The sequence below is a fragment of the Clytia hemisphaerica genome, unplaced genomic scaffold, assembly GCF_902728285.1.
Source record: "Clytia hemisphaerica strain Z4C2 unplaced genomic scaffold, Clytia hemisphaerica genome assembly, whole genome shotgun sequence".
In the NCBI taxonomy this organism is placed as follows: domain Eukaryota; kingdom Metazoa; phylum Cnidaria; class Hydrozoa; order Leptothecata; family Clytiidae; genus Clytia; species Clytia hemisphaerica.
This window is the reverse complement of record NW_027103473.1, coordinates 354003-365508: the sequence shown is the minus strand read 5'-3', so window position 1 is coordinate 365508 and position 11506 is coordinate 354003. Positions and strand designations below refer to the sequence as shown.

General features: G+C 34.0%; 1 protein-coding gene across 3 annotated transcripts in view; it reads left to right on the top strand.

Moving 5' to 3' along the window:
• The first annotated feature begins 831 nt into the window (after positions 1–831).
• The window catches only part of LOC136798483 (SRC kinase signaling inhibitor 1-like), a 45574-nt gene continuing 34899 nt past the window's right edge, over positions 832–11506 (top strand). The window contains exons 1-3 of one of the 3 annotated variants that reach the window (XM_067055098.1): positions 832–991; positions 1300–1350; positions 1848–1978. In XM_067055098.1, the coding sequence (XP_066911199.1) occupies positions 882–991; positions 1300–1350; positions 1848–1978 (292 nt within the window). In that variant the 5' untranslated portion in view covers positions 832–881. Of the gene's footprint in view, positions 992–1299; positions 1351–1847; positions 1979–8517; positions 8609–11506 lie in introns of those variants that run through there. The other 2 variants (XM_067055099.1, XM_067055102.1) reach the window with 2 other exon arrangements.

Sequence of the window (11506 nt, the reverse complement as noted above, 5' to 3'; positions counted from 1 at the left end):
ACTTAGATTCTCTCTTTGCACACATTGATCCGATGTCTGCAGGAGTGCTGTATGAGTATTTATAAGTCCATATAATTAAGCCGATGATGAGTTTGTTCGATAAAAGATGTTCATTTTCTTGATTATAAATCAAGCTACTTATTAAATATGATCATGGTCATCAACTAGGAAAGTTATCGCCAGATGTTGTCGAGTTGAGATTTCAGTACGTAATTTCAAACGCGTATTTTTATCATCAGGATTATCGTTTCAAAAACATAGTCTTCCCATATACGAGATTACCATCAAACTAGTAATTTCAGAGTTTTTCTTTCGCTCAGATTCTTAAATTGGTGTGTGTTTTAAAATACAGTTTATGTCTCTTGTTGGCTATTAAATATAGTTTAGATAGTTGATTTACACTTTATAATGTGTGGTCGTGTGTCAGTTTAGTGTTATTAGACGATTGGAAACGATGTCAAGGAGTCACGATTTTTGATCATATACAGCCGCGTTTATTTTGCTCTCCAAATGGATTGAGATGTTCTTGAGAACATATGTTTTATTGAGGAAGGAATAGAAATTGACTATATCTTCTTTTTTGACAAGACTGTGGTGTTTTTTCTCTTGATTAATTTTGGATTTTTGCTTGAAGAGAAAGTTGAACTGTATATCTACCAAAATCTTGTTGAAGAGAGAAGAAGTTTGTTCTTAAGTTACAAAGAGAACAATTTTCAGGATTGATAAAATTTCTTCAATTGAAAATCTTTCGAGGAAGAACTTGAAGATTGGTTTTGATGGTTCTATTGTTTCATAAAACAAGATTAGTTCAAGACTTGACAATAAACTTTCTTGGAGAATTATAAAGACGTGTTGCTATAGATTTCAACAAAAGTTAGAAGATGACAGCCAATGTGAAATACCCTTTCCCTCGAATGGAAGAAGATAAACATTTACGAAGCAGAGCTACTGTTTATGGTATTCGAAAGCCTGGTCAAGAAATAAGACAAAGGTCAGGATCATATATCAACTCCAAATCCACCATTGGAATACGGGGATATTACGATGATGGTTATCTGTTTTAAAGTGGAAAGATCGCATAGTAAAACTGAAACGAAATGTTACGAGCGTCCAAAAAATAATACAGTTTCTAGTTTGATTTGTTTAAGGTTTGATGAAGTTTGTTAGAACTCAAGGATTTAAGGATTTCTATTTTGGAAGATAATTTTGATGCATATTGACACTTCAGAAGTACAGATTTAACTAGTTAGTCATTTACAACCATCTAGTCAAGTTTCTAGTTTTCTTTTTTCTTTCAAGGTTGAACAGTGAGATTGAAGCCCATTACTTACAAAGAGAGAAACATCCAAGGTACTTAACGCATTTTCACCAAGTTTTGTTTCAGATTCCAAGCATTTCCCAGACTACATTCTTTATTTACGGACGAAATTTTTAATGAAATAGCATAACAATACTCATAAAATGGTGAAAATAAGAATATTTTAAGGTTACAACTCAAAAAGTTAAGAACATCTGAAGGCTTTGAAAAAATTGAAAGTTCTTATAAAAAAACGTAGATGTAAATATGAAAGGATGTTTAATTTGGCTGTTTGAGTGAGTGTTGGTCTATAAGCGAAGGCAGTGCCACATTTGGATCATAGTTTTACAGTAAACTTATTAGAATCTTTTTAACTCGAACCAATTTCCAGTCCCCGTCAAGGAAAAGCCCTCGTAAAATAATTTTTATAATTCGAATCGCTCTGTAATTCGAACAAATAAGATTCCCTGTCCGAGTTCGAATAAGGGAAAGTTAACTGTATCAAGAACTTTTCACCAATATCCTTTTCCATTTTTTTCATTTCTTTCAGTTCCATCACGAAAACAGGGATGATCAAGAAATGGAAAGTGACTCCCGTCTCTTCTACAGCACGTGTGCAACGTCACGTGACTTATGCTGATCAAGCTTTCGACCAATCGACGTTTGGCAGATCCAAAGATGGTATGTTCTTTTATCTTTAGCCTTCAAATAAGTCACGTTTTTGCCAGTCAATCCTGGTTTCAATTACTTGAAAAATCTAAGCCAGAATAAAGTACTTGTTTCTTAAAAATGCATGTTTTTTTTTCAAATTTCGTTCAGTTCGCTCTGAACTTTTCATATAATTGGACCCAAATCTGTTCTTGAGTATGATTCAAAGGGTATTATTGTTTTAAATTGTAAACAGTGATAAAAGTTGTTCCGTCTCAGCGAAGTATATCAAGTGGCTTTTCCGTCTCAAATTTCTCCATAATTCACCAATATTTCAAGACTATGCTAATTTGTTGTGTAAAATTGATGAAAAAAAACCTTGCTTTGTCACTGTATAAATCATGAGCCGGATAAAAGGTTGTCTGTACACACAGACTCTGTATCTACGGCTAATTTCAAAATTCATTTTCGGAGAGGTGCTACGAAGCAATAAACGCGAGGTACACTCTGAGTAGATAAAAGGAAACTATCAAATAGATGCACGTTTGTAAAGAGTCACTTTGGACTGTAAACTTTTAAGCAGAAGAGTGGCCTCTTTGATTTGAACCACTGAAAGTAAGAGAGTGTAAGATTCCCGTACTACTATCAGCCTAATCCGCTAACATTGCGCTTTGGTCCAATTTGTTATATGATCTTATTTTGAATCTCTTATTCAAAGTCGGCCCTAAGTGACTAAATTTTGGCTTGGTGACTAAAATTAGGGCCGATTAAAAATTTGGGCCAAATTAGCTGTAAATAGAACCGCTTAGTCGGCCCTTAGTGACTAAATTTTGACGAGGTGACTAAGATTAGGGCCGACTAATAATTAAGGCCGACTAAAATTAAGGCCGACTAAGTTTTGGCCGATAAGGTATACCTTTGTAGTGAACCGTAGTGCCGTATTCGAATACGGCGCGCAAGATTGTTATCTCGATTGCCAGCTGGGTCATACAAATGACTTTGTACGTTACAAAAATTGGTTTTTGATGCTTCTTTGCTTGCTACTCAGCAATTAATAGAAAGATCAAGGCTGAGTGTAGCAACCCAGGGAGAAAGAGTTGCGCCCTCGCCCACCTTCGGGTAGACAGCTACCTAAAGAGGAGCCTTTGGGTCGCCTCCGACTGCGGTCGCAGACTTACTTTCTTCATATCTTTGTATAAGAGTTGCAACCCTGTAAAGTCGATTTTAAAATGCCTTATACCAATTTTTGTTTGAGTAATATAATCGGTTGGAATTCGCTCCAACAATAAACAGGTGTATGTGTATATAGTCACTTCAATTTCCCACAATCCCTTCGTTTCGAAGTCGATTGCGTAACTTATAACATAGCCTATTCAAAAGTGTATTCGATTAATCATATTATCGTTTTGACTATACCCATCTAATTAAATGCTCATTAAAAAGGTACTAACAGCACAAACTTTTTAATTAAATTCATTAAATACCTTCGCCCGTTGATGTGTTTTTTTGTAAGAACACATAATTTGCACAAGAGTATCAAATTCTTATAATGGTTTTGCTAAATCTTGATATGGTGTATAATTATTTTTTTGCGATTAGATCTTGGTTGAAATTATCCAGTTACACATTTTCTTTAGAAGAGCTAACTATATGAAAATATAATGCTTCGATGGCCAAAATATCAACAACAAGCTTATAACATTTTAAGCCTTTGCTGCTTCAACCAACTTCTTTAAAAAATTGACAAAAGTATTCACAAAACATCTTCATCTTGAGAATATTTTTTTAGGCTTAAAACTCAAAAAAGCTAAAAATAGCTGAAGGCTTTAAAATTTTGGATGTTCTTATTAAAATTCGTGTAATCTTATGGATGTTTCATCTCTCAATTATCTGTGCTTAATTACGTAGGACTCTATAAAAAGTTAGTCAGTTGGGACAAGTGTGTCCTTGCTTACTTACTTTTTTTAATCATTGCTTCTGTTTTTGAAATCGTTAATCAAAGTTGATTAATTCTGTGTCCCCAGATAGAATATGAGAAAACGGGAGCCTTTACCCCGAAGTATTGTGTTAAGGGGGCTCCAAAGAAAGAGAGAAGAAACGATTTCGTGCTCAACACGATAGCAGCGTCCCGTAAATTGAGTTCCAAATTTGTGTGCTTAATTAATTAGGACTCTATAAGAATAGTGGGAAAGTATGTCCTTACTTACTTTTTTTATTTACTTAGTTTTTTAAAATCATTAATCAAAGTTGATTAAGTCTCATAGCAGGATACTCAATAGCAGCTCTCCTCTGACTTGCTAATCCTCTCCAGACATGTAGTGAATTAAACATCTGTTGATTAAATCCAGAGTTAATAGATCTATAAAATAACGTTTTGATATACAAATATTTCCATGATCAATGGAGTCATTTACCAATGATATGCTTTGCATCCCACGTCAAACTGTTGGGAAAAAATTTATCTCCCTTTTCGTTGTAACTCAAGCTCAAAGAATCGAATTCCTTGATGGCCTAGGCTTGTAGAGACTAGACCATTGAGTTTGAATACCATCCCCGAAGGGGCTAGACACGAACCTTAAACCTCGCTCAATCAAGAAAAAGTGAAGCCTTAACCCTATTCGGCCTAGGGGGGGGGCTCTTTCTGTTCGGAGGTCAAACTATTGGTAATAGTTCCTGAAATAATAGAGCTTTTGCCGTGAAATTTTCTGTAAATTCCTAACTTTTATTTAGCTTCAAAATAAAAAAAAATTTGACACGTAAATATTTTCACACCTTGAGCATGATGACATTTCTGACAGTAAGGTGTCACAAAAATTGACACTTTTCTAATACAAATTTATTTTTGATGTCAAATATATCTTTTAAACCGTAATTTATTGAATATTTAAGATAAAATAAGCATTTTAAACTCAGACAACTTTTTTCTAAAGCCTTTGTTAGAATACAATAGCTATTTATAAGAACAAAGGAAATTTTCGGTTTTTGCTCACTTTCGGCATGATGAGTGACGTCATCAAAAAAAAAATTTGTCAAAAGTTACCTTACGTGACAAGGATCTTGTATGCCAAATTTCATCCAAAAAGACCCACTAGATCAAAAGTTAAGGGGTGGTACAGGAAAAGCCCCCCCCCCCCTAGTTCTGAACCGCCCCTAAAAGCCTAGGTTGAATAGGGTTAAGTTTCCCCGAATTTAGCAATTTTGTTTGAAAAACATGCGAATAACGTGTTTTGGACGTGAAATAAGTGCCTCCATATCTAGCGCCTTCGGAGCTTTGAAATCATTAGACATCGCAATTTATCCCAATAATCGCTCTCATTAGAAAATGAACCAAGATGGTAAACTGACTTTCGATGCCAGTCCTTTTACAAGAGACTAGAATAATCATTTTATGACATAGCTTAGCTCTAGTTTAGACGGCCGACTTTCTGCCCTGTCTATACTTAATGTTGGATTAAACAAATAACGGGCAGAAAGTAGGCAAGTAAAAACTTTTGGTTGAAAACGATTGAAAGAAGTTTTTAACGTCAAAATCAGGGGAACTTATTGACTTCAGACAGCTATTTTATCCCACTTGCATGGTGAGAAATGGGCCGTCTAAATCAGAGGTAAAATAAAACTGATTGCCAAATATTATTGCCCCCTTTAACAAATTACGAATTAGATTTGGCTGATTAAAACATTTTGGATAATTAAAGAGTAGATTTCCTTCATATCCATATTTGCCTAACCCAATAAAATATTCTTCCTTTTATCAGACCAATTTTCTTTTTGTTTCCTTTTTTCAAACGGTCGTCGATAAAATGCTGGTCGTAATTCCGCATTTTTTGGTCGATCTTGTTTTCCGCTTAAATCTTCTGTAACATTAAATGTAGCGGCGGTTATTACACGCTTCCTCCCGGATGTGCGTTTACGTTTTTGTTCAAAAAAGAAAAATCAATGTCTTGAAGCATTGTTCAACGTTTTTTGTCTTTGGAGATTGGAAATAAGTTCCTGGAGATGATCACCTCGTCTTTTTGTGAGGAGTTGAAACAAACTTTGTTTTTAATTCTGTTTAATTATAATGTTCTATTTTGTCTATACTTACTTGCTTTTTGAGCTCAATATCAAATCATAAAATCCGGAAGGATCGTACGGGTTTGATGGTTGGATGATATTAGTCCTTTTCTGTCGGTGTTTCGGTGTTTGAAGAAAAATGTTCGGTGTCAAAAGGGGCCCTGCGGTGACAAAATAAGGATTTTTTTAATATGTCCTATCGGTGTTATCGGTGATTCAAGAAAGATGTGTCGGTGTTTCGGTTTTGGCGATTACCGTACGAAACTCACAATAAATGATTGTAAGCCTTAAAAATTTGCACCGAATTTAGGATGGCGGATTGAATGTAGAACTTTCTGCGTTTTACATCCCAGCTGGCACACAACGTTCTTTCAACGTTTATCTAACGTTCACAGCGTCCATATAACGTTAGATGAACGTTGAAACAACGTTGTGTGCCTGCTGGGATTATTCAAATTCTGACGGTAGATGGTACTTTTCCCAGCATTTGTATGAAAACCATATGGACCGAGCAATAAGTGGCTTCAAACACCACAAAGGAGATTGTACTCTAGTCTTATCGGCTATACCTTATTGGCTGGCACTTTATTGGAAGTTTTTAATTTAATTCAAATTTGGTAAGGCTGTAATAATCTTTAACGGTCAATACAAAAATTCTTTTCCTTAAAATGATATATATCTTAAAAAACGTAAAATATGTCGTTTTTACGTTGAACATTTTGACGTTAATCCAAAATATTGAGTGATAAGATTTAGTGATATCTTTTTTTCTTAAAACGTCCGTTTCAAAATACCTTTACAATTTGTCAGGCACTTTGTATTTTGGTGTTGGATGATGTTCTTTGTCTTTTAATGAAAGATTTTGGCCCTTGCAGGAATTAATTTGTAAAATCTCCAGACAAGTTGTAATGAGATTTTGAGCAAGACTAGACGATGCTATCGTCCGTTAGAGGGTCCAGTAACACGGGAAAATATACCTGCGCAGAGTTGGGGCGTGAGGGCGGTTTACGGGAAAAGATTGGCGGTAGAGTGGGAAACAAACATTGTAAACACTTCCGCCGCTGCTTATTCTGTCCCGTGCTAACCACTGTTTTCAAATTTATATCGCCTCCAAAACTATTCCCTTTTTTAGTGATCTTGTGTACAGACGATATGCGGTAGAGCAACAACTTTTTCTTAAACAATTTTGGTAGTCAACCAAATAATCCATGCTTATTTACTTATAAATCATTTCAGTGGCATTCCTGTTTATCCAAATACATTTTGTATACTCTCTAGTACTTTAAGCCAAGATTAGCCATTCCATTTTTAGTCTCATCATAGATTATAACACGAGTTTTTATTGAATTGTTGTTTTAATTTTTTTGCATTGTCTTGCTCATTAATACCTTTATGCGAGAGGGAGAAAAGTTGACGAGTAAAATGATTATATGTTACGTGCATATAGTATAATTCACTCAAAAGCCTATTGGTATTATAAAAATTCATCTAACATACTCATAGATTGTAAAGATCTCTCGCTCGAAGTTTTTTTGAAACACTTTGTGATTCTATTTTTTATTTCACTAGATTGTATAAAGAGATTCTTTAAATTTCAGTGGTGTCAATCATTTGAGTGAAAATGACGGTTTGGTTTTACTGGAGATTTGGGAGGGAATAATAATGATAGATCCTTAGATAAAGACGAACTGTATAAAAGAACACGTGACTAAAATGATTCAAAATACAGACCGGAGTCGCAGTGATGGCATCATGGAGCCGTGGCACGCGAATCACCCTACTTCAACACTTTTAATAGAATAGTCCAACACTGCTTTGTCTATTTCTCTATTTGTCATTTTTGGGATTTTTGTTTTCATTGTTTAAGATGACAACTCAAAGCATAGAGAATGCATTCAGTTCCGGATTTCGTACTCCATACACTTGTATATAAAGAGCGGAAATTCATCCGATTTCTCTTTGTCTCCTACCTTCTTAGAATGTATTACATTTTGTGTGGGTTAGGATCTATCTACAGTTACTAATTTAAAAACATCTACAAATATTGTCAGTTTTTAAACAATAGTCCTTTACTGTCAGGAGTAGTATCTCTGTAATGTTTACTTTCGCACTGTATGTTTTCAAAGTTTAATTTGATATTGCTATAGTTAGACTATGCCTCTTGCATATACACAAGATGCATTGCTGTTATTTTGGAGTTTTAAAGATGCATTGCCGTGTCAATTTTCTTGAAACTATTATATAGGTTATTGATTCCCGAGGATTTGTTATGATCTAATTTATCATGACTTATAGATCCTCGGGAATCATAACCGTTCATGTTTTAACAATGGTTTCTTCTCAATTCACGATATGCACCACTGGAGAGTTTTCTAAAATTGCACGGATTTTTATGGTTTTAAAATTACCTCAACAAATGAATTTTACCTTTCAGCTGTATCCTGAATTTTTCTTTACTAATTTCTTTTAAGATTTTAAAACAACCGAAGAAATATTTTAGAGCTTTTGTATATTGTTTGGTTCACCTGAAAACAATGGTTGTTCATTTTGATTTGGGAAACGATTCCTTTTCAAGAATATTGGAATTATGTAATAGCCCAGACACAGAAGGTATGTTTTTGCTTGTATTCTGGTCATTGATAATAAGTGATGTCATTTTGGCTCAGCCATATTGCCCGAATTGAAAGTGTATCGATTTGTCTCATACTATCATACTCTCATTATATCCAATAAGGAAATAAACAAAGTTATGTTTCAATTTAAATGCGTTTTTTGCATAATCGTGTCATCCAGCACTCAAGTCATCATTTTTTAGACTTAAAATTGTCTTTTTAATTCATAAAAATGGTATTCATTTTGTACCCCCTTCGATAATCTCTTTATAATTAATGTTCTTTCATATCTAATAAAATCGGTATATATTTCTTTACCAAAACGATCATCCGAAATGGCTTAACAGTCAAAGAGATTTAATGTCTAAGAGAAAAGGGATTTTTTTGAAATTTTTACCGTTTTTTTTTGGTCACATTTGTTGTTTAGTGCTGGCTATCGAGTCAAAGGTAAATCTCACTTTTTCGCGCATCTAATTCGTGTGCTACCTCACTTGAATTTGGTCTATATTTCGGATCGGTTTTTCTGATAAGTAAGTTGCACACGAGCATTTATTTCCCTTAGTTGTTTCTCTTCTGAAATTTTGAGCTTCCTTACTCTGACCCAGTCTTGACTTTCATCATTCATCAATAATGATCGTGTAATCTCAGCAATCACAACTGCTCTTTTATCACTGTAACGTTTCATTAACCTACAGTAGAAAGTCCCACCCAAGTTCCATCTATGACCTTTGCCACTTACACGCAATGTAAGATGACTTACTTTCCCTTGAGCGTTCACGTGCTTGAGTATTCGATAAATTACTCAGGTCATGCCTTTTCACTCAGTTGATGATCATGTGATTTTATAAAAAAAGAGAACTGGCTGGTCAATGCAAGGTTGGCCCAAAATTCCTATATATTTTAGCAGAGATGTGTTTCTCTCCAGATTGCAAAATCAAATTTCAGGCTTATTTCGCCTATTTTTACGTACCAAGAAATGATTGTGAAGATATTTGAGGAATAATGAATGGCTTTTGTTAGGAAGTTTCATATCTTCAAAACCTAAAAAAGGGTGCGAATGGATAAATTAAAAAAAGGGACTTTTCTTTATGGTACAATTTCATCGGATAATTTCATTGATTTTCTGCACCTTCCACGTTTTCTGATTTTAAAAGTCTACATACTTCCAAAGTTGCGTAAAAACTCGCTGGAAAGAGGATAAAAGTTTGGTTACGTTATTTGCACATGATAAACTTCTCACAATTAACATATATTGGAGATATTTCATATTTATTTTCTTCCTTCTCATAATTTGTTTGTTAGTTGTCTAGTATGTAACTTTGACTGTACATTATATTAACAATAATCAATTTTCCTTTACAGTATTTTGAAGGAAGACTCTGGAATCTTTTCTACAATTGGTCTTTCCAATAAATAAACCATAAACCTAGCCCGAGGTCCACTTAAAGCTTTTATATAGACTGGATGGCGCGAAATTCAATGGAATCAGCGTCATAAAAAATTATCAGAAAGCAAAGTTCAGTCAGAATTAGACTCTAGTCTACCATAAACTTGACATAAGTGATTTTTACATTTTTTGATAATTTGATCAATGACGCTATATCATGATTATCAGCTGATGACTTTTTATCTGTTCAATTTAAGTCCTTTTAAATCTCATTGGAATGACATTCTTTTTTTTCAAAATCTGATTCATCGCAAGATTAATTTGAAGAGTTTGAAATTTTAAGCCGTTTTTATCACCCAATATGTCACACTCAAAAGTATTTTTTCAAGGTAATGATTGGTGCAAGCATATTAGCAGTATTATAACACCCAAGGTCAGTTAAAGGTCTAGTTTTAACCCAATGTTACTGTTTTCAACTTTTTGAGTTTGAGCTTAGAATGCCTTAAAATGTTCTTAACTTATTCTTGATCGAAGCCTTATGTTCTTATATAAGTTTGTTCTTATAAAAAAAAACAGTCAATCTACCAATTATTTTGAATGGTCACTTCTAATCAAAATACCTCATCTTTAGATACTTTACTACACTGTAAATGCTATCATTGGGAAGTCCCCTCGAATGCTTTACATTTACCCAAAATATTTTCTTTAGGTTACACTTACAATCACTTTGACCGACCTTCTTACTCCAAAAAGTGATATCTAGTTAGCTAACGGTTACGTAAGACTTGTCAAAAAATGGGATGAGCTGGAGTTTTTACAAGAGACTTCACTAATTGGTTATTTGAAGTAATAGAGATGGCACGCTCTTTAGAAAAAGTAATAAAATTTTTTTATTACAGGTTAACGATCAACCAAATCAAACGAGAGCTTGGAAAAACTCCAGCTTGTCCCCAAAAAATGGTTATTATAATAAGATCCCTTTCAAAAGGTGTCATTCACATTTGTTGATTATTAAGTCATCTTAAAGTTTGAAATTTGATTTAAAACATTGGTATCAAGTAGTAACATTAGTTTTTATGTATATTTACAATCATGAAATCAATTTGAAATACAACCCCCATTTTCCTGTTACCCCTACTCTACTTTCAAAGGAAGCGATGTATACGAAAGCTTAACCTTTTTGGTCTCTTCAGAATCAATGACATCGAAAAGTGATGCAAGTATTTACAATAATTTGTACAAGAAACTTTCATATCTGTTATACCAACGTACTACAAATTGAGGACTTGACTACCATTTAAAAAAATGAAAAGAACATGAAATTATCAAAAGTTACAGAATGGCTTGAATTCATCCTCCTTTTTGGATTTCAAATTGAGATATCTCACACTTTACTTCGTTTTTGAATCTCCCGATTCATTACCTTTGACTTTCCAATCCACCAATCAGGATTGTACCTTATGAAAAAACCTAATCATCCATGTCATCCTTCTGACTGTTCGAAATCGT